At 39.9% G+C, this 24,544-nt stretch overlaps 2 protein-coding genes and 1 pseudogene across 2 annotated transcripts in view; 2 read left to right on the top strand and 1 right to left on the bottom strand.

Annotated features, from left to right (window-relative positions):
- Positions 1-1,935, top strand: part of LOC116691869 (WAP four-disulfide core domain protein 2-like) — a 29,492-nt gene extending 27,557 nt beyond the window's left edge. The window contains exons 2-3 of the mRNA XM_032519754.1: positions 1,425-1,562; positions 1,652-1,935. Coding sequence (XP_032375645.1) covers positions 1,425-1,562; positions 1,652-1,785 — 272 coding nt within the window. The 3' untranslated portion in view covers positions 1,786-1,935. The remainder of the gene's footprint in view (positions 1-1,424; positions 1,563-1,651) is intronic.
- Positions 1,936-3,785: 1,850 nt separating this feature from the next.
- Positions 3,786-10,729, bottom strand: LOC116691864 (GPI transamidase component PIG-T-like; annotated as a pseudogene).
- Positions 10,730-19,133: 8,404 nt separating this feature from the next.
- Positions 19,134-24,544, top strand: part of LOC116691868 (WAP four-disulfide core domain protein 18-like) — a 7,486-nt gene continuing 2,075 nt past the window's right edge. Inside the window, exon 1 of the mRNA XM_032519753.1 lies at positions 19,134-19,330. Coding sequence (XP_032375644.1) covers positions 19,228-19,330 — 103 coding nt within the window. The 5' untranslated portion in view covers positions 19,134-19,227. The remainder of the gene's footprint in view (positions 19,331-24,544) is intronic.

Raw genomic sequence — 24,544 nt, 5'->3', positions numbered from 1 at the left:
GTTACTTGACCGGTCATTATCTTAGCTGAAAAAGGACATCTGTCTTTTGGATAGGCTCTGGTCTCGAACTGGGACCGCTATGATAAACACGCTCAAGGCAACTGCTTCTGTAGACTCCACGTCATCTTCTTTAAGGAAACGTGTGGAGTCATAAACAAACCACGTTGTCTCCCCTCAGGAGAACACCACAAATGACAGATAGAGAAGCACACATACTTGAGAGGCATTGGAGTCTTATTATGATAATTAACATGAAAATCGTTGGTTAAATGTAATTTTTCCGTTACACAAGGCAGAGTGTACAACCAAACTTGCAGGCTGAACTGGCCATGCTACGTAAAACTCCCAGTGTTTGAGCAGGAGAACATTGCCTGCCTGTTGATAAGGTGCTGTGGCCAGACCAACACAGAAAACAAGATGCAGACTAAGTTTTTCTCTCTTTCCATTTTTTTCTTCTGGATACGGTATATTTTTCTATTACTAGGCTATTTGTTCTTTAGAACATTTTACACATTCATATTTATGTTTGATTGGATGTAAACAAATATTTGGTAGAAAATAAATATAAGTCCTAAACAAACTCACATGAAACTAAACCAACAAGTATTGAAATATGGTGCAAGGCACACATATGTATAAATAAGCATGTAAAGACCAAAGTGAGACCTATAAGTGGCATCACTGGGAAGCAGCTGATTGGGAAAGTGTGCTTCTGTCACATCCCATCAAATGAATCAGGACCTCTCAAGTGCAGAGATGGGAATGTAACTCTACAGGCACAAGGACCCAGCATCCTCTGGCTGGGCTGTTCAGCCTGCGGGTGGTACTGGGATATAAGTCCAAACAGGAGTACATTTTGTGAGAAAGAAGTAAACAGGAGCAACACTGGTGGCAGTTTGTGCAATGATTTAGCACTCGGTGCATCGGTGCACTTTGACATAGTTTTTGCTGCAGAAGTGATGGCAATTTAACAGGTATGTGTTTTGACTAGATAGTAATATATGTTTTATATATGTATTATGAAAAAGAGTGCGTGTTTGTGTGTTCCATTCCACAAGTTGTTTGGCAACCACCTTTATTAAGTTATCCCAGTTTCCACAGCTGATCTTTCTTCTGTTCTGCTTCACTGCTTCTTTTCTCAGGGATTTGTCCAAAACCTCCCGTCGCCTTAATGTTGTCCCATCCATGAGGGTGGGTGGGGTGATGACGACTGTCCTGCTGACCACATGGTGTCTTTGACGGTGGAGAGTCTGTGTTCCCTCCTGCTTTCAGTACGAGCCACAATGTTGTACTTTTTCTCAAATGGGCAGCAGCTGTTAAATCATTTTGGTCACATCTTCTCAGTGACTGAACTGATGTGGGAATGAAGCATGGGCAGTACTTTACGTTTCCGTTTCAACTCTTGATGTCTCTTTTCCCTTTAGCTAAACCAGGAGTGTGTCCTCACTGGCCCTGGGACGCAGGACTGTGTGTTGAATTTTGCTTCAATGACAGTGACTGCCTCGAGGATGAGAAGTGCTGCAGCAATGGATGTGGACATCAGTGCATGGCACCATACACAGGTTAGATGTGAGCAACATACGTTGGCAAAAGTCCCTAGTGTGTGATCACATGAATGTGTTGACAGTGGGTATGTTTTTTGTCTCGCCAGTGAAGCCGGGTACCTGCGCCCCTCCCCAGGGAACCACCACGTGTGCTGAGTACTGCTACCATGATGGTCAGTGCCCAGGAGAGCAGAAGTGCTGCAAGACAACCTGCGGCCACGCCTGCAGTGCACCCTACTGATTGGACAGCTCAGTGACAATCTTTCATCTCTTATGCAACAACACAGAAAAAGTATCATGTTCATTTTTTCCCTACTTTTTCAACTCCATAGTAGCACACTTTGGTACAATACTTGAGCATTAGCTTGCTCAAAGTAGGATTCTTTGTGGGGAACAAAGTAAATAGTTTTCCTTCTATATAGATAAGATGCCATTTTATGTCCCTGTGCTAAGTAGATACCAAAAATCAAGTAGTATTCTACGCTACATTTGGAAAAGCAAGAACATAGAATCACATTCTTTGTTATAAACCAATAAACATGTTTCCACAACCTAGAATTTTATGTAGTGGACACCTTGGGTATACGTTTGAGTTTCACAGGCTCTTTTATGGGCTTATTAGGTGAGAGCTTGTGAAAAAACAAATGATGAAAAATGCAAAGAATAGAAAGTGGTTACTGGCAGAAAACAAGACTATTTTAAGAGGTGGCAAGAAGATCTGTTGCTCTAAGGTTTCAAACATGTTGCACCACAACCTCAATGGAATTTTTTGTAAACATTTACTTTTGTCATTTAAGTGACTAAAAAGTGTACTTGTCAGCTAATCACAAACATATATGCTACAAAAGTGACGGTTCTGTCGCTGTGACAAGCCATTACATTGAAGACTAATAGGACTGAGCCAGCAGAGTGGTTCCAGCTGTGTATATCTACTTGCTTAGAGAGTAACATAGTTCACAGCTGACCACATGAATATCACTTATATGGAATGCTGTTTTGTTCCACGGGGTTGCCAAACGTGCAAGGGTGAAAATCGCTGGACGGACCCAAACAGACGTCTGTTGTTCTCTCAGAGACTGCCAGAAGCGAGGCCAAGTTTGTTGACACAAAAATGTGGGCACACAGTGGTAAGTAATACAGATTCTGGCAGACAAACGGGATGGTATTATTGGTAAAAAAGTTTAATAAACAACACATGGTTGTATTTATTGGTAGAGGTGTTGTGTGTTGGGTGTGTGTGTGTGTGTGGTGTGTGTGGTGTGTGTGGTGTGTGTGTGTGGTGTGTGTGTGTGTGTGTAGTGCACAATGAACTGATGAGTTGATGAGTCAAAAACCCAACAAACTAAAGGCAATTCATTGAAGAAGAAAAAAAAAAGAAAAGAAAAAAGACTGTTGACATTTGCATTAAACATTCAAGCATGCATCCAACAACCAAGTGCACAGTGCAAAATGAATGTGGTAAGAGGGCTGTTCCTTTTTTATATGGCAGGAAGAGGGTGCCAGACAAGTAATGTTAGTGCTTGGAACACATTAAAAAACTATGGTTTGGTAACTTTTTAGTATTTTTGTGGAGAGCTTTTTTTTTTTCAAACATTAAAACTACTTAAAATGTGTTTCAGGTAACACATTAATCGGGAATTATTAAATAAGAGGAAATACTTCTGGAGATCCATAGTTAGCTGCTGTGTATTTCTGGTTGGACATGGAAAGATGTACCTGTCATAGGAAATATGACATCTTTCTTAGCAGGAGATTGCAATCAACAGGTCAGGAAAGCAGTCCGTCCTTTTTCTGTCTGAGCTCTGAGGCTTTTAATGCTGGATTTGTAAAAATAATTTTACCACCCATAGTAACAAAATGTCTCAGATGGCTAATATGAGTTAATAGCCATTATGAGTTATGGCTTCAAACATCCAGAAACAAAAACAGTCCCACCAAAACCTCTGATGCCGTTACCATAGCAGCATATACACAGCTTTGGTTTCTGTTAAACAAAACAGAACTCTTACTTTCCACTAATAGAGAAATGTCTATATTCTTCCCTAGCCGCAGGAAATTATCCTGAATACATTTATGTTCAAATTTCATTTCCATTCCATTCGAAAAACAAAACTTAAGTGACAGTTTTCAAAACATTCATACAGTGCTCGACTCTGTTTGCCCGAATATCAGTTAGCCAGTGGTTTCACCAAAAGGAAATCCTCCTTTCTAAAAAAGAGCCAGTTGGCTTTTGGTCCAGCCTCAGAGTGGCGGCACACCCACCTCTTTCGGATGATGTTGGCATCGCTTGGCCAATCCTGGGCTGGGCTCTTCTATCTGGAAGCTCCGGTCAGTAGGTGTATAGAGGGAGCCGTAGCCCACGGCCACCACAGTGCAGGTCGGCAGATGACATTATAAGGCAGCTAAAGTCAGGAGTTGGCAGGTTGACCAGCAGAGCTCTGTATAGACTCGCACAAAGTAGCTGGACTCTCTTTGCAGGGAAAACTGGAAAGAGATGGGAAATTTGATCATTTGACCTTCCCCAACAAATGTGGTTCTTATAGAAATTTAAAACATTTATGAGTAGCAACATATATATCAGCAAACATATGACTCAGAAAAAACAACTCTTTACTTACAAGCTGCTGAAAAGGCGTTCCTAGTGCTGTTTTATCCATGGCAACAATAATTGGGACAAGAGAGCTGATTACTGAAGACCTAAATGTGTTAAGAAACGAAAAATTAATACAAAGCTTTCACAGATGTTTCAAACCACCTACTCTTACATCCCTCAAAACCATACAACATTCCAACTTTGAAGGGACACAAGTAGTAACAGTGTATCTGCATTTGTTTTAGCAACTCTGGGAAAAAAAAAATAGTTTTGAGAACAACTCCACATGCTCCATACCCAACATAGAAGCCATGGTTGGGATCAGGGGTGTATTCAGTCCACTGAGCAGAGCCTCTCAAACTGCATGGTGACCTCGGTGACGGAGTTCGGAGGAAGCTGGACCAGCATCTCCAGCAGGTGGGCCTCACACGGTCCTTAGACGGTGGTAGTGGATGTAGCCGGTGAAGGAAAAAAAAATCATTAGTGATCATTACAGTTCTTCTCATTGCTAAAACAGTAAAACCCATTGGCTGAACAAAGTTCCAGTTGCCTGAACTCATTGTGATAATGTGCAGTTTGTTGTCAATACCTTAAACCAGTTCACATGTAAAACACAATTGCAGATATCACTTAGACTTTTCAGTGAAACTCTAAACACATTCATTCTTCACAACACATTTAGAGTACATACGCTAATGCACATGTTCATCTATACTGGTAAACACAAGTGGCAACAATCAAATACAATAGAGGACACATGTCATCAGTTGACACAAACACTCAAAACTGATTTCACTCGTTTCAAATGATGTGTTCAGAGAACAAACAGGTGTTGAAGGTGGGAAATATTGCTAGTGATGTTGACAAGTGCTTGGCCTGACCCAGCCCAAAGACAAGAAGAGCACATTGGTCACATTTTTACTCTTTGATTTGTGTCCCTTTCAGTATTGTATACTGTAGTACAGTGCATTGTAGGCTGTAAACTGTACAATGAACACTGGTATGGCCTTGAACATTGTGATTTCGTTTGTTAACAGTACTGACTGCCAATAGATTTGACTGGTTGCAGGTTCATTCACAAAGAAACAAGATTACAGTATTACGAGACAAAGGACAAATTTGTGAGATGCGCTGGTACAGTATGTAAACATAGTGGACAAGGAGAAGAAAGAACAAAAAAAATTTCAAAGAGTAGAGCAGAGAAAAATTTCTGATCAATTTTGATCTACTATGATAGAAACATGTTTGCATTCATCAAAACAAGACAAAAAAATATGAATTTGTTTGAGATTGAAAAGATTTACTTTACTAGAACTACATTGGCTGACAAGTTTACACACCCATGCAAAAAGTTGATTAAAAGAGGAATAAAAAAAACATCTTTTGGAAATTGATCTTAATGCCTAATTTTGGAAAATCCAACTTTTAAGGACATCAATTTCTTTGTGAATGAATAATGTATTAGTAATAAATAAATTCTTTCTCAAAATACAGGGGGCATAAGGTACATACCCCTATGTTAAATTCCATAGAGGCAGGCACATTTTATTTTTAAAGGCCAGTTATTTCATGATCCAAGATACTATGCATCCTGATAAAGTTCCCTTGGCCTTTGAATAATAAAAACGCCCCCCATCTCACTACCTTCACCCTACATACAGACAGACATGGGGAACTTTCCATAAGATCATCTCTCAATGCAAATCAAACCAGCTAATCAATCTAACTGAAAAACACCATGCCAATCTCTAGTTTCACACTAAGTGAGACATATGATACAGTGTGACAAAACTCCATACATTCATATAATTAAATAATAATAATAATAATAAAATAGACAATCTATTTATATAGCACCTTTGATGAAACCCAAGACACTTTACAGAATTACAGTGGCTATATAAGGAAGCCACTGTAGTATGTGTAGTGTTGAGCAAGAACCAAGTACCAAGATAGGTAAGTAGGTAGACCAAAATGTAAGTCTTCAGCTTTCATGACACAAAATATGCCTCATGTTCTCTCCCTCTGGTGAAATGATGTATCTGCATGGAACTACACCAATACAATGATTCCTCTAAGGAAACTAAGAAGGTACAGTATGTGGGAACTCATGTACTAGTACAATACTTTTACCCATCAGTGTAGAGCCAATATTTTTTAAGCAAAACCCTACAACACTATGGATTGTCATAAAAATGAAAGCATAGTAATCACATAAGTTCGCTGTCTTAGTAGAAGTACATTATCCTCTTTCCTACTAATAAACCATTATTTTATTTTCACATCAGCTCTACTTACCACAAAGTAGTGAATGCAAACACTAGTTAATCAGACTCTTCTTGTGTTAACAGCGCATTTACCAAAATCATGACATTGTTGACCCTTAAAAATGTTAAAATCTTGGGCAGAAAGAGCCGTTTCTAATCTACGGTCACAGCAATGATTCAAATGTGTGAGTGGACGGTATTTGAAAAGACTTGTTCCTGATTTAGTTTTTCAGGTAGTGTCTAAACCTAGTTTAAAAGTACATTTACACGAATTGAAAATTGGCTCATTCCCGTAGGCTAATATAATTTCATAATGTCAAAAAGTAACCAGTAATGAGTGGCTTTTATTAATTTATCAATCATAGAAAAATTGTTCCAGCCATTGGCACATTGTAATTGTTAATTCTTACCTGGTTGCATTTTGCGTGCACATGCATCCTACATGGCTTTCTAAGTCACTCACTGGGCTTGTTGCTTTCCCTGCTGGTCACAGTGAGGGTGTAATGTAGGACGAAGGTACCAGGCACAGACTCCAGCGCAGCACAGGGAAGGACCTGTAGGGGTGGTTTTGTATCACAGCGTGTGAATCTCTCCTGTCTGCAGCCCGTAACCAGCCACATAACGCTCACCGTGGAGCAAGGGACGCAGCATGTCTCCTGCAGGCAGGGATTATGAGACAAGAAGGTATAATGGTCGACCATGTGGGAACATTGCAGCAGAGACAAGAAAACACTAACACTGCATATGCTCAAATTTAAAAAGAAGAGTTAGAGAAAATGATTTATGAATGTTCTTTTGAAAACCAGGACTCCAGTCTGTGGCTAGGTGACTTTTGTCTGGTATAAACAAGTTTCAATCTAATGTTGAAAAATTAAAGGAACCTCTAGGTACAAATAAGCACGTGGTTGCTTTGATACAAAATGCAACAATCTCGGACACAAGTTGTGTTTTCGTATTTGCTTTGTCTCTAAATGTTTTTTTAAAAATGGACACACGTTGCAATATGACAGTGTTGGAGCTTTTTAGCTAAATGTATATGCAAATCACACACAATGTTAAGCACATATAACATTTTAAATTCCAAAACAGTCACTTCAGCTGCTGCTTGTTGAGGACTTTCTACAGAAAACGAAAAAGAATGCAGATACAATGGTGATGCATACAAACCCAGAGTAAAGAAGAACAGTAGGTATCATAAAACCAATTGAGATATGACAAACAGTTGTAGTTGACATATTTTGTAAACATGATGGTAGACATCTCTGTCCACCATCTCCTGGATTACAGCTTCCATTTTATACTCCCACTCTACCCATTGCATTAAAAAAAATATTTAAAAAACTATATTAAGGAGTAGTACTTCAGTATATGTATATTGTATTTACTATATCTTTTATTGTTTATTCTATAGATATTCTATAGATAATCAATATTTAAAGTGTATGCAAAGTTTTTTTTCTTGTAATCTGTATTGAGCTATTTAAATGTATTTTATTAACCTACAGTATCTATCTATTTATCTATCTATCATCATTTTCTTGTTTTTGCATTGAATTATTAACGACTACTGCATGTCCAGTCTCTTACACAAAGCTGGTTTCATGCCTTGCTGTTTTTACCACCCTCACTGGATTTCCAGCGGATCAACAGATTGAGGGCGGCACAGTGCCAAGGTGATTGCTGGGTCAGATCGTAGACAGAGAAGGGTGTCTGTCCCCCAGCACCATTGCCGGCTCAGCAGGGGAGTGCCGGGCCACCTCAAACTGCTCCCCTGCATATGACAATTCATTCTCCTTCAATTGCGCATCATACATACTGTGCACAGATTATACCTTCGACACCTGCTACATAAGTTTCAAATCATCTTAAATGGTACCCTTAAATGGGTTTTTTGTATACAAGGGTTATGTTTACATTAAGTGTAACATATGTGTGTCCCTGAGCCAATGTGTAGTGCATCCATTTTGCAATGATTTTTTTTTTAAGCTGCATAGTTTAAGTCCATGTTTGTTGTTGCAATTGTCTTTTTAGCGCATGGCAGCATTTCTTAGCCAGCTCATAAATAAATGCTACAAGGTGTCAAAAAAGGAACCTTTGAATATCTGCACCTTCATACTGCTTTGACGAAAATGAATCCTCTTTCTGTTAAGTTTGCATGAGGGAAATAACTAATCATTTTGAGTGGATGATAGCATATTATGTGAGAGTCAAACCTGAGGGTTGTCTGTGATGTCGTGTAGATTTTACTAGAGGAGGCCAGTGGACAAGCTTCGGTCGGTCGAGAGAAATCTTAACAGAGCCACCTGAGGACAAAGCCCTAGCTAAGTTAACTAATGCCAAAAGGGCGAATCATGTTTTTTCTACTACCACACACAACAAACCTCAGGAAAATCTAAACCTAAATGAGAGATTAATGTAGGAAGAATGTGATTTTGCTCACCGCGTTGCGCCTGTCCAGGGGTGTGCAGGTCAAAGACCAAATACTGTCTGTCTCAGCTCCCAGGATGTGGTTTGCACTGCCAGTCCCGGCACACGGGTCTGATGTGCACTGCCTGGGAATGAAAACTGTGTGGAGAGTTTCTCTGACTTTACAGACAGCAAGACAGCCTGCAAGTGCAACATGAACACATAAAGACAAAAAGAAACTAAGTTACTGCCGTAACCAACATTTGCACACTGAAATGGTGTTTGAAAATATTATCTTGAGAATTTTTGCCTCAAATGAGGTGCTTCAGACAAAAGTCATGGATGTCACTATGTGCATCATCATCACAAGCGAGCACACATGGCATTTAAGTATGCTGTGGTTCTGTGTGACAGAATGAGACACACACACACACACACACACACTAGACACCCACCTTGGACACATGGCAAGAGTTTCTTCCAGGGTGTCAAATTCTCAGTGCAAACAATCTTCGTGGGAGGGTGGCATAGCGAAGAAAGCTGTGGTCCGTCACTTCCAGTGTAACACAAAAAAAACAAAGTCTGTAAGTATGAATGCTTCTTGGGCAGTATCTGTAGCACCTGCATGCTGCCAGAGTTTAAGGTCTAATCAACACATACGCTTTTATTCAGGCTCATCACTCAAGTGCTCTACAAAATGCAAAGGGAGATTGAAAAAGCCTCTCTGTACCGTTGCCTATACCCAGTGGTTTGAAGGATGCACGGGCTGAACAGTGTGGTGGGAGTCAATGAAGTTCAGTGAAGCGAGAAGTCCCTGCAAAACATTTGTCAGCTCTTCCAGGTACCACGACACTGAAAAAGGGCAGAAAATGGTACGAATACTAGATTCGAGAAGTAGTGCTTGTTTATAGACTTGGTAAACCTGCCCACTCTGCGGCAATTTGATTTTGCCCTGCAAAATCTCAAATCTATTGAGCTTTGCTGGTGGTGGTAGAGACTAGCTTGTTTACCTTTTTTTTCAAATCGAAATACAAAACATTTCTTCACCTCCACCAGAAGGCCGTACCACTCTGTCACAGAATCCTGGAACCAGACCCAGAGTTCAGCCCCAGGAGGGGACGGTAGAAAAGGTGCCCCATTGCATGGTCTCCAGTAGCCCTGCGTGAAGGAGATGTGCAGCTCTCGCACTGAGAACTTGGAGATGACCTGGCCCAGGGACTTGGGAAAGAGAGATAGGGACTCGAGAAATACAATCAACACAAAGAGAGAAGAAGATTAAAAAAAAAAGCTAAATTCATACTGAAAGAGCAAAGGATTTTCACTGTTCTCATAAGTCTACACCAAGGAACCACACCTGGAACCTGGATAAGAACGTATTACTGAACGTAAAAAATACGACTAACTACTGACAAATCGTCATACTTACATGAAGGGTATGAATACGTCATAGCATTCTATTACAACAGTAACACTTTTGTTTGACTAAAATGAATGGCATGTTAAATCACTGCTACAGTTAGCTTACCTTTGTTTCCTCTCATGAAATCAGCCCCCAAAGTGTGCGGAACGGAAGCTGGCGTAAATATCTCCCGAGTGCAGCGGTCTGATAACTAGTTCCTCCTGAAAATCGTCTTTAGGCGGTGGTACCGAGGGGACAGCGGTTTCGGGAGTAGAAGTGTCGTGTTGTGGTTGTCAGCATCATCGGAGTCGCCTTTCAACCTCAGTTGCTTCCACAGCCTGTCCACGGAGGCTGCTCGGCCGTTTGTCCGCTGTTTTCTGTGGCTGTTTGTGTGATGTCGACCGCAGTCACATGGTTATCGGCGGTGGTAGTGTCGTTTCTTGGCTTTCTGCTACAACAAACATGGAAAACTACAAATAATAAGCAGCAAAGCCGAATAGCTGCACCTGTGAGCTGCCATCTTTCTCCTAAGGGGTGGTTAACTTCCGCATTAACGCGTCATTCGTGGAACAAGCCAATGGGCTGCTTTCACATGTATTCCTGTGGCACTGATGTGACCTTCTTTGTTTAAGCAAAATAGAGTCATTTTATGATATTTGCGAGTAAATAAATATGGAAGGATTGTATCCTATTTTAAGCACTTATTCTAACTTAACAGTTTGTAATAGAGTGGTAGAAGTTATTTTAGATGCGAAAGCGGTGGCTTTAATTATGCTTTTCATGCAATTGCTGTATTTTAGAGTAGGCGTTTTTATATAGCCTTTTGCTTCTAACAATACGCCTGCAACATGTTTTACGTCCTACCGTTGATTCATAGTTTACCAAATAAATGAACAGATTTATGCATTCGTCTGCTTGTGGAGCGAAATATAGACAATAAGAAATTACAACGCTTATAGCCTACTGTGCTTATAGCCTACTGTAGATGTCCTGATCCTGCACCTTTTTTGTTTCTGTTAAGTTTGAGTAGGCATCACACATAGGCCTACCTACATCCGGTGACCGCTGGCCGTGGTTCATTCTAACCTGCTTTATACATTATGATTCTAACTAATTAACCAATACAGTCAATGTTTAATGATCAGCTAAACAATGCTTGCTCGACTTATGCTGGCATTTATAGCGTTACCAGATGCATCTTAAAACCTATAGTGTGTGTGTGTGTGTGGGGGGGGGGGGGACGCAATAAAATCATAGACTACTGTGTTGCAAAAATATTGTCACCATAAAAATATAAATATCTCGTAATAGCTCCAAATGTATCGATGTGTGTCGGAATTTTGTCGTGTTGCTGGACAGGGAGGGCATCATCGGGGGACATCACCCCTCCCATCCACACATCATCCTGCACACAGCCAGACACAGACACCACACACGCACACACACGCACACACACGCACACACACACTGAATTTGCTCAGCCATGGCTCCCTGGTAGATGCTCAAAGCGGCTGTTGTCAGAGCGAATTAAATCTGCACTCGCGCTTTCTCCTGACCTGCCTGCCTCGTGGGTTTTCAAAATTTATTCAGGATCCTGTGCTGTCTCCCCATGGCTACATCGGATGGACTAGACGGCTGTCGCAACGAGGCAGATCTCAAAGTGACCCGAACATACTCACCGAACCGGGCATCGATTTGGTCATGGCAGGTAAGATAAACGCGACATTTTTTTCGGATATTTATTTGCTAGCCTATATGCAAGTGTTTTTTATGTTTCCAAATTCTTTGGTGATGTAGCGATCCCAAAAGCCATTGCTTGCCCAACGGGATATCGAAACCCCGAGGGATAATTAGCGCATATGCTCAACCTTGGACGTAATAAGCCGTAATATGATATAACGCGGTGAGCATTTACAGTACCACCTTGCATTCTGCATGATGCCAACCTCCAAATTGACTCTTGAGCGCGTTATATCGTCACAAAATCCGCATGCATGGTTCATGATGTTGGTCTGAACGTTGTTGTCTTATCTGCCAGCATTATAGCCTGGTTATTCAGAAAAACCATGGGTTTTGGCTTGGTTTGGTGTGTTGCATTTTTAAAGGCACAAGCACATCTTGTTGATTATAGCCTAATCTGACCCCACACATTGACAGCTACCCCTCCACACACAACACCACACACACACACACCACACACACACACAACACAAACACACACACACACAACACACACACACACAAACATACACACACAAACACACCCTTCCGCTTTCCCATACTGAAATCAAACTGGGTGATCAATGACCGGCTATCCACGTGAAGTATAGGCTATGGGTGGAAATGCCTTATTCAGCACAGCCATGCAAGCGATCATTCACCAATTCATGCATCTTGCAGGTGTGCTTTCCAACATGGGCCCTTGTTTCACTCTGTGGTCTGTTTAGTCATCCCCCTGCATATGGAAAATGAATTGATCTTTCATTATAAGAAGAGAACACACGGGAGCAGTCATGTTGCACTTCTGATGATCTCCGCAAATAGCTCATGTGGTTCTTGTGTTGCTGTCATTCTTCTCACTCGAATTACCAATTATCTTCAGGTGCAAATATGTTTGATTTGTACGTAAGTAAGGCTATTTATGGACATATCGTGTGGGCTTGGAAAGAGTCATTGGTTTTACTCCACGCATGGGGAGTTTTACACACACGAAGAATACTTGACTGAATATGATTCAGAATTTTTTTTACTTTATCTGTTCGTTAATGCGGCCCTTATTTTTCCAATTCTCTCAATCACCTGCTGCATCATTACTGTCATAGCACATTTAATGAACCCTTACTGAATCCAACCTTAATGGATGATTTAAAACATCCATAGGAGGATGTGATAATTTCACATTGGTTTTTGACACACTGAAAAACAACCAGCAGTTTGGCAGATCTTGCTAGTGATGAGAGCTAAAACATTATGGAACTCTGAATATTAGCCTCTGTTGCTGGCATATGCATCACTGTCAAAGATGTATACACAGTTGTCAATACACTGCAAGGACAATGTCAGGTCTGGTGACCCAAAGTACACACATCACCCACCCCCTCTCTGTGTGGATCATCATGCACTAGCGTCAGGGACACCAGTCTTTGCCAAGAGATTACTTTGGCGAAGACGCCTTTTTCCAACACAGTGGCCTGCAGCTGCAGAGGCTGACACTGTATTCATCCACTTACTCATCACTGGGGAGAGGAGTCAATAGAAACAGCAGTCTCAGTTGGCCCATCACAGACAAAACCAGAGAATCCAAGCAATGTTTCTCTTGAATGGAAGTGCCGTAGTGATACAGCAGGACAAGTCAATCCTGTGTCCTACGATCCCATCCTTTCAAAGTGCTACTTAGGCTCAACTAATGGTACTAAGACTAACATTTAGTCTTTTATTTGAAAGGAAACTGAATGGCGACGTCCTCCTTGCGCTGATTTTATTCACAGAATAGGAACGTACAGTAGGTCTGGTAACAGGAGCAGCAGTGTAACAACTTGTTTAGTCAGTTGTTCAGACAAAGACCTTTACATTCTTCTGCTAATAAAGTGTCACTTTCACTCAAACTTCCAATAGTCATTGCAGAGTGTTGACCCAGGGTAATGGTGTAGAGAGGACACCTTGAGCTTTGCGAACAGGGAGCGGTCCAAGCAGGGCTGTCCGTGCTTTCTTCCACTAAGTCAATCCTCTGCCTAGAGAAGGATGGACACAGGGAACACTGGTGAGGAAGATTTAGGCAGGAAGTTTGAACAGAGTTACATTAACACAAATAGGAGTGAGTAAGGATTGTAAAAAATAATCAGTACAGGCAATATTATATATATATATATATATAATATATATATATATATATATAGATATAGATATATATAGATATGGATATATACTGGATGTATAGTGTATATATGTGAGATAGGTGCGATTTTTACTCATAGAATGTCATAGAAGAGTAATACGTGCTTATCAAATTTCTCAGAGCCAAAGAGAAATTCTCAGATTGCTTGTTTTGTTGGACAAACACTTAAAGCCCAAAGTATTCAATGTACAATGATACAGAGAGAAGCCATTTCCTTAGGAACTAACAAATGTATTTCCTTTGTTGCTCCCTAAATTACGAAATTACAAATAAATGATCAAAAACTTTTGTTTACAGTATTGCTAAAACGATAAGTTGATTAATCAAATCAAGTTATTGTTTTAGAAAATATGTAAGTGCAAATGACCATCTACTTCTTTTGAAAACCCAGCGTTACAAGAAATGTGGAATGGAGAACATTGCTTTTACTTGCCTTCATTGAGAAGTCAGAGTGCAGGTTAAACGAAAGAACAATGTCCTCACAGGAATTGTCATCTTGGTCAAGGCAACTTCAACATGTTGGATCTTAGCTTGCAGGCAGCCAAAACCACACAACAGTCAGAACAACAATTATGCGGTTGTAGGACAGTTTCTCATACCACCAGGCCCGCTGATCAGGGATCTTTTAGGTCAAAGCCTCCTTCGTCAGTCTGACGAACCTGGAATCCTCTAAAATATCACATAAGATAATCCTGAGATTGCAGGTATAAATGGAGCCCCTCATGAACAAGGAGATATATCTAACCCTGTGAAAGCTGATATTGAGCTGTACAATGATCACCCCAAACCAGAGCAGGGTCTTGTACGTAATACTCCTTATGATCAGGACAGGCCTTGCAAGGAAATATGGGAAAGTCAGCGGGTCTTATATAATGTGCCCTCATGTAACACGGCTTTGTGTTAAAATTATGTAGTGTAATGGAAGCAAAATTGTTTAGTGCCCCAGGAATTAGTACATGATAGTAATGTGTAAAAAAGCAACCAGTTTTAAGGTTTGAATGGTGAACGAAAAATAGATGTTATGAATATGTACACGAAAAAATAGACTACACATTTGAGCGTTCATACATTAATACAAAACTGACCTGTATGCACACAGAACTCTATAACCATTCATATGAGATAAACATCTATCTATCTATCTATCTATCATCTATCTATCTATCTTCTTCTATCTATCTATTATCTTTTTGTTTTCTTACATTGGACTACTATCTATCACTGGATCTGGTTGTGATTTGCTTCTTGCCCAAAGACACTTCAGAGAACCTTGTGAAGAGTCACCCACTCTCTTGCCTGTATGCTAAATATGAAGGAACCGCTAGGAGAAGGTTTCTTAGCTTAACATAAAACCTGGAAACAGGGGAAACAGCTAGCCTGGTCATCCAAAGTTACTACTCCACTACCAGCCCCAAAAACAACAAGGTAAAGTTTTACAGGGGTATGTGTCAGACTATTTCTTGAAGGTTGCTTGCCAGCTGGTCCCAAGACTGGCTAGCTGTTTCCCCATTTCCGGCTGTTGTGCTAAGCGAAGGGAGCTGGTTGCTGGCTGTAGCTTCATATTAACTGTAAAGTGCGGTAACGATGTGATCATCTACAGTAGCCTAAAATTTCAGCAAGAAAGCCAGTTGTGTATTTCTCAAAATAACTTTTTCTTTCTATCTGGTATTCAGAATAATTTAACCTCAGAGTCAAGAAACGGGTGTGAACTTGTTGCATCAGCTGTGTCTCATAAGTGTGTACTTGGAACAACAGAGAGAGCAACAGTGACTGAGAGGTTTCAGTCTAAATAAATGGGAAGAAGTGGGAATCTGACACTAGAGAAGTTGTTGGGGCAGCCCTAATTCTCAAAGTGAATTTCTGGAAGTCAATTTGTGCTCACGGGCATGTGATGCAACAAGTAACAGGTACATTTCAATTTGCAAATTTGTGTTTCTTTGTGGTTGAATTGTTCAGCTGTCTTCAAGGAGAACACAATAGCAGTTGACAAAAAGAGATGATACACATACAGAGCTTACAGTATCAGGAATACTGTAGCAGATTTTACCTACACCTACAGGAAGTCAGCTCATTAAGCTCTTACTTTGTATTTGCAGTAGTGGAGTTGTAATTCCCACCAGTGTCACTGCTGTTCGTCAGGGTCAGCATTCAGGGACTGTGGTCAGTCACGCCACCTGTTAGTAGTAGCCATGAAGAGTTATTTGTTTCTCATTATGCTGTAAGGTCCCCACAGAGGCCAAGGAGAAACAACTAGCATCTAGAGTCTGAGAGTAGCTTCTGGTTGCCTAAAAAAATATTGCCCTCACCATAATAAAATGTTGTTATTATTAATTGGTTGTAGTTGGAGACTGTGGGAAGCAAAGGATGTATGATTTAAAGGGAATTTGAATATATGAAACATGTCTTCAGCCATGGATACATGCACTGGCTATCAGTCATTTTATAGTTTACTTGGTAAGGGGGCGGGTATATGTTCCATAACATTATTCGTTTTTTATACCGTCACACTATATACCATCTGATAATCATTTTAAAAAACATACTTCTATACAGGGTATGTACAATACCTAAATAGTTTAATTAAAAGTATGCTGTATGCTTCATGTGTTGTGGCCTTCACAGTCATCAGGAGCTTTGGGGGGACGTGATGGGGAATGGCATTCGTCCCTCAGTTAAAATTCTGGAGAATCAATTTCAAGAAGAATTGAAGCTGTTCCTACTTTTACAGTTAGTTTTTTTTTATCTGTCACCAGCTTATCGATATGGTTAGGTCAATTCTACCAGAAAATGAAAATGTGCACCTAATACTTGTCATGATTTGCAAACACATCCACAATGGCTTAATTCTATAAAATTCTGGAAAATGTCAGAGAATTGTGGGAACATAATTAGTCACAAGAACGATCACAATTCATTACAAAATAGCTGTCAAATGTTGTTTTGTAAAAAGAAACGTCCAAAAGGACATTCAATTTACAAGCGCAGCTAATATGTATATTTCAGAAGCTAGGTCATTAAATGTTTGGCATTTTTGCTTTGTTTTGGTCTTTCTTTCTCCTCTCTGTGCTGTAAACTAACTGCCAGTTGTACCAACTGTACTGACACATAGTGTTAAGCTGCATTTTGACGCCTTGCTGAGATCTGCTCTGTGGACGCCTTCACTGTCTTTCAGCCAACCATGAAAAAGGAGCACAAAAAGGTGACAACAACCAAAAGCTCTACATAATGCCTGCTCTCTGTGGAGCGGGAGCAAATTAGGCATTTGACGTTGTTTGAGCCAGATGGCTATGCCTGTTCCGGACAGACAGCAGTTGAAAATGACAGCCTGGAGATGCAGAGAAGAAGACCCAAGCAGCCACTTAACAACCTGTCAGAGAACCCAAGCTAAAGGCAGTATGTAATGGGAAGCTAGTATTTAGCTAAGGTGAGTTAACTGGGAATTCAGGAAGTTGTATATGCACTATGCTGTGAAGGTTAAAGAGCTAAGTGATGAAACTCCTCTGGGTATTGAGTCCGTATGACAGTGGGAGCATTTTGGGAAGGAAAGGAGAAGAAAAACGCAGGAGGCTTATCAGTGTGGGAGAGAGGATATGCGGAGAGGGAAACAGGCAAAGAGAGAAAGTGATGAGGAGGTGCCTATGTTGAAAAAAAGCCAAGAACTGTCCTATGATAACTGGCCACGTTGAGATGATGGATAGCCTAGTCTACAGGAGGACCATTAAAAAGAAGAGACGGAGTCTGTGTGGGTCTGATTGGAAAGCCTGCATACTGGCACATTTTCTGTGGTCCTATGAAGTGATTACCAATAATGCTGAATTCCTCTTTGTACCTAAATCTAGCCTTGATTTTGCTGCTTCAGGGATTTTTTTCTCATATATTACCTTAGCCGGTGGCTGTATCTTACGGTGCATCCAAGCGGTCTTTAATGCTAATAAATGTGACAACTTGCAGAGACTTGAACTTGAGATGGATCAAGTCAACATGGAGAATATTGGTTGTATTTATCAAGTTCAGTTATTGTTGGTGAGCAGGTACTGTTTTGGCAACGCTTATTCTAGGTGCGGTTCAGTAAAGCTTGACATCAGAGATTACATAATCTACTAATCTGCTGAAAAAAACATGATAAACCTTAAGACAATTTTGTTAGAGAATTAACTGATGAAAGCAATTAATTCTTCTCTATAATATCATCTTGGTTAATTCAATCCAATCGTTAGTTTAGGACTAGAGTGAGGAAGTGTACAATAAAGAAAATCTGTGTGCTTATTCTGCTCATGGTGCCATTTTTGTCTAACATTTGGATACAACCATACTTTACCTCGTTGAACTAGGATAAAGCAACATTCTTGTTTTCACATGTGCTACAAAATTGCTCACCTCAATTTGTAAGCCTAACCAATATTTCTTCCCCTGCAAAATCCTAGAAGTGTTTTTTGGCATTTGGGGCAGTAACTATTCACTACAAATTGGGGAAGCTCTGTTTTGGTGTCACGCAACTCCTGGAATGTATTTTGGCTCCGTTTGCGATAGAAGCTAAATGCTCCACTGTGTTCAGCGGATCGTCGCAAGTCTGTCCGTTGTTTGGTGCTGGGCGGATCAGCGCAGGGGTAAGGGTTTTTACCGAGGTTTTGCTGCGGAAAGAGTTGCCTGGTGCTGCCAAAAGCGACTAAAGCGTAAAGCAATGAGAGCTCTTCTGTATACGGTATATTTTTCTATTACTAGGCTATTTGTTCTTTAGAACATTTTACACATTCATATTTATGTTTGATTGGATGTAAACAATATTTTGGTAGAAAATAAATATTAAGTCCTAAACAAACTCACATGAAACTAAACCAACTAGAGTATTGTAAATATGAGTGCAGGCACACATAATGTATAAATAAGCATGTAAAGACCAAAGTGAGACCTATAAGTGGCATCACTGGGAAGCAGCTGATTGGGAAAAGTGTGTCTTCTGTCACATCCCATCAAATGAATCAGGACCTCTCAAGTGCAGAGATGGGAATGTAACTCTACAGGCACAAGGACCCAGCATCCTCTGGCTGGGCTGTTCAGCCTGCAGGTTGTGTACTGGGATATAAGTCCAAACAGGAGTACATTTTTGTGAGAAAGAAGTAAACATGGAGCAACACTGGTCGGCAGTTTGTGCAATGATTTTAGCACTCGGTGCATCGGTGCACTTTGACATAGTTTTTGCTGCAGAAGCTGATGTCAATTTAAGAGGTACGTGTTTTGACTCAGATGGTAATATATGTTTAATATATGTTATTCTGAAAAAGAGTGCGTGTTTGTGTGTTCCATTCTGTGGAACTGGATAACATTAATAAGTGGTTGCCAAAACCTGTGAATGGAACACACAAACACGCACTCTTTTTCAGAATAACATATATTAAACATATATTAACTATCTGAGTCAAAACACATACCTGTTAAATTGCCATCAGCTTCTGCAGCAAAAAACTATGTCAAAGTGCACCGATGCACCGAGTGCTAAATCATTGCACAAACTGCCGACCAGTGTTGCTCCATGTTTACTTCTTTCTCACAAAAATGTACCCCTGTTTGGACTTATATCCCAGTACACAACCTGCAGGCTGAACAGCCCAGCCGAGGATGGCTGGGTCCTTGTGCCTGTAGAGTTACATTCCCATCTCTGCACTTGAGAGTCCTGTTCATTTGATGGATGTGACAGAAGACAACTTTCCCAATCACTGCTTCAGTGAGCCACTTATAGTCTCACTTTGGTCTTTACATGCTTATTTATACATAATGTGTCCTGCACTCATATTTACAATACTCTTGTTGGTTTAGTTTCATGTGAGTTTGTTTAGGACTTAATTTTATTTCTACCAAAATATTGTTTACATCCAATCAAACATAAATATGATGTGTAAAAGTTCTAAGAACAAATAGTCCTAGTAATAGAAAAATATACCGTATACAGAAGAAAAATGGAAAGAGAGAAAAACTTATCTGCATCTTGTTTTCTGTGTTGGTCTGGCCACAGCACCTTATCAACATTGCCGGCAATGTTCTCCTGCTCAAACAACTGGAGTTTTACGTAGCATGGCCAGTTCAGCCCTGCAAGTTTGGTTGTACACTCTGCCTTGTGTAACGGAAAATTACATTTAACCAACGATTTTCATGTTAATTATCATAATAAGATCTCCATGCCTCTCAGAGTATGTGACTTCTCTATCTGTCATTTGTGGTTTCTCTGATGGGAGACAACTGGTTTGTTTGACTCCACACGTTTCCTTAAAGAATAGATGAACGTGGAGTCTGACAGAACTTGCCTTGAGCGTGTTTATCATAGCATTCCCAGGTCGAGACCAGAGCCTATCCAAAAGACAGATGTCCTTTTTCAGCTAAGATAGAATGACCGGTCAGAAACTTGGATCCGTAGGGGCAGATTCAAATACGTAATGGAACAAACTGTACCCTGAGGTCCGTTAATTGTTACGTTTCAGATTAAACTGTTTTCCAAACAAGGGTTTTTTTCTCCTCTGGGGCACTGGATATAAGGAAGTTTATTACTGATGGTATTGTGGCCCCTTTGTAACTCTGTTCATTTGAAAGCTGTTTCTCGCGCAGTTGATGTTTCTCTACAGAAAACAATTAAACCCTTCCACCGAATACCTTAAACCTTTAACTCAGTTGCAGCTTGTCTTTATTTTGTTTCAACAAAGTCTCACTTCACACAATTTCTTCAGAGCTGTACGTGAACTTCCACCACACTTGCCTCCCTCATTGTTGCACCAAGCGGCATGAATCTTATCATGAATTATGCTCTCTTGTGTTTCTCTTCTTCTTCCTCATTCTCCTTCTTTCACTGTACTAACAATCCTCTTACAGAAGAGCTCTCTCGATTGCTAAAACTCTAATGGCTATTTGAAACAATTTTTGCAATATGTTTGTCCTGTAAAGAGTCAGAATGGATTGTAGGAAATTTAATTAACCTTTTTTGTAATGGCTGTTTGTTGCTGTAAACACAAGAGATTTTATTTTAAGAAGAGCATCCAAGTGTAGAGAAGTCTGCGTAGTGTTTGAAGAATGTCAGTAAAAACAGCAAGGCAGAAACACAGCTTTGTGTAATTTTAATTTAATTTTAATCTGTTTATTAATCCCCAGAGGGGAAATTACAATTTACACTTTGTGTCCCACACATGTCTCCGATCTATACATGCTTAATGGAGAGATGTCGGTGGGGGTGGGCTGCCAGTTGAACCAGCGCCCTGAGCCGGTGGGGGAGTACGGTGCCTTGCTCAACGGCCCAGGAGGTGAAGTGGCATCTCTCCACCACCCATCCACACTCCCTACATTGTTTTAGGTCCATACGGGGACTTGTACCATGTGACCCTCCGGTTCCCAACCCAACTCCCTATGGACTGAGCTACTGCCACCCCAGAGACTGGACATGCAGTTGCAGTAATAATTAATGCAAAAACAAGGAAACGATAGATAGATAAATAGATAGACATATAATACTGTAGGCTACCAAAAAAAACATTTAAATGCTCAATACGATTGCAAGAAAAAAACTTTGCATACACTTTAAATATTTGATTGTCTATAAATATCTATGGAATAATACAATATAAAGAATATAAAATACATATTGCATATACTAAACTACTACTCCTAAAATATAGTTTTTAAATAGTTTTTAATGATAAGTGAGTGGGAGTGGGATTATAAGATGGAAGTCTGTAATCCAGGAGATGGTGACAGAATGTCTACCATCATGTTTACAAAATATGTCAACTACAACTGTTGTCATATCTCTCTTGGTTACTGATAACTACTGTTCTTCTATTCTCTGGTTTGCATTGCAATTACCATTGATCTGCCTTAGTTTTCTGTTTCTGATGGAAAGTCCTCAACAAGCAGCAGCTGAATTGTGTACTTTTCGATTGCAACGTTGTCCATTTTGTAAAAAAAACATTTAGAGACAAAGCAACTACGAAAACACATCTTGTGTCCGAGATTGTTGCTTTTGTATCAAAGCAACACGGACTTATCTGTTACCTAGAGGTTCCTTTAATTTTTCAAACATTAGTTTGAAACTGTTTTATCCAGAGTTTTAAAAAAGTCAACCAGAGCCACAGACTGAGTCCGGGTTTTCAAAAGAACATCATAAATCCTGTTTCTCTAACTCTACTTTTTAAATTTGAGCATATGCAGTGTTAGTGTTTTCTTGTCTCGCTGCAATGTTTCCACATGGTCGACCATTATACCTTCTTGTCTCATAACCCTGCCTCGGAGACATGCTGCGTCCCTTGCTCCACGGTGAGCGTTATGTGGCTGGTTACGGGCTGCAGACAGGAGAGATTCACACGCTGATGTACACAACCACCCCTACAGGTCCTCTCCCTGTGCTGCTGCTGGAGTCTGTGCCTTGGTACCTTCGTCTCTACATTCACACTCCACTGTGACCACAGGGAAGGACAACACGCCCAGTGAGTGACTTTAAAAGCAAGTAGGATGCATGTGCACGCAAAATTGCAACCAGGTGTAAAATTAAACAATTACAAATGTCCAATGCTGGAACATTTTCTCATGAAGATATTAATAAAAGCCACTCATTACTGGTTCCTTTTTGACATAAAATTATATAGCCTTACGTGAAATAGCCATGTAACTTTCTGTGTAATGTACTTTAAAGCTTGTTTAGACACTACCTGAAAAACTATAATCAGGGAACAAGTCTTTTCAAATACCGTCCACTCACACAGTTGGAATCCTGTGCTGTGACCGTAGATTCACAGAACCGGCTCTTTCTACCCAAGATTTTAACATTTTAAGGGTCAACAATGTCATGTTTTTGGTAAATGCTGCTGTTAACACAAGAGAGTCTGATTAACTAGTTTTGATTCACTACTTTGTGGTAAGTGGAGCTTTGATGTGAAATAAAATAGGTTTACTTAGTAGGAAAGAAGGATAAGGACTTCTATTCCTAAACAGCGAACTTTTGATTACTATGCTTTCCTTTTTATGACAATCCTAGTGTTGTAGGTTTTTTGCTTAAAATCATATAGCTCTACACAGATGGGTAAAATATTGTACTAGCTACATGAGTTAACACTACTGTACCTTCTAGATTCCTTAGAGGAATGTGCTGTGTTGTCCATGCAGATACATCATTTCACCAAGGAGATAACATGAGGCATATTTTTGTGTCATGAAGCTGAAGACTTATATTTTGGGTCACCTACGGTACCTATCTTGGTGCTTGGTTCTTGCTCAAACACTATACACCTACAGTGGCTTCCTTAGTATAGCCACTGTAATTCTTTAAGTGTCCTTGGGTTTCATGAAAGCGCTATATATGTAAGATTGTTGTTTTTTATTATTATTATATTATTATGTATTACTATAAAATATGATTGAATGAATGGAGTTTTGTCACATGATATCATATATCTCAACTTAGTGAAACTACAAAGGATGGATAAACTAGAAAGCTATTACAGTTTTTTCAATTGCTAAACATACTTGTGTCGAACCTTTTTCTTTCTCTTTTCTGATAAAGTTCCTTGGCCTTGGAATTAAATACCCCCCCCCCCCCCCCCCCCATTATCACTACCTTCACCTACCTAGAGTTGGATGGTGTTATTCGTTACTTGATTACTGTTTGATTTGCATTGAGAGATGATCTTATGGAAAGTTCCCCATGCTATCTGCATGTATGGTGATGGTAGTTGGATGGGGGGGGGGTATTTTTAATTCCATAGGCCAAGGAACTTTATCAGAGCATCAGTATCCTGGATCCATGAAATAACTGGCCTTTAATAATAAAAATGTGCCTGCTCTCTATGAGAATTAACATAGGGGTGTTGTATACTTTGCCCCCTGTACTTCAGGAAAACATTTATTTATGTACTATACATTATTCATTCACAAAGATATTGATGTTCTTACAAAGGTTGGATTTTTCCAAAATTAGTCATTAGATCAATTTCCCAAAGATGTTTATTTATTCCTCTTTTTAATCAACTTTTGCTTTGTGTGTAAACTTCTTCAGCCACATAGTTTCTTCGGTAGAAGTAATTTTTCAATCTCAAACAAATTTCTATTTTTCATCTGTCTTTTGATGCAAACATGTTCTATCATAGTAAAGCAAGTTTTTGTTTTTTTGTTCTTTCGTCCTCCTGTGCCAATAGTTTACCGTACTGTACGTAGTGCTTAGAGTGCATACACAAACCTTCCTTGTGTAGCATATATTTTTGTGAGTAGCTAGACACAGTACCTACTTTTAGTCACTTAAATTACAAAAATCTGATGTTTAATAAAAATTCCTTTGAGGTTTGTGGTGCAACCGTGAAACCTTAAGCAACACATCTTCGTTGTCACACCTCTTTAAAATATCCTTATTTTCGCAGTAGCACTTCTCATTCTTTGCATTTTTCATCATTCTGTTTTTTCAACCAAGCTCCA

Source organism: Etheostoma spectabile, chromosome 7 (genome assembly GCF_008692095.1).
Source record: "Etheostoma spectabile isolate EspeVRDwgs_2016 chromosome 7, UIUC_Espe_1.0, whole genome shotgun sequence".
Classification (NCBI taxonomy): domain Eukaryota; kingdom Metazoa; phylum Chordata; class Actinopteri; order Perciformes; family Percidae; genus Etheostoma; species Etheostoma spectabile.
This window is presented reverse-complemented; position numbering and strand designations above follow the sequence as displayed.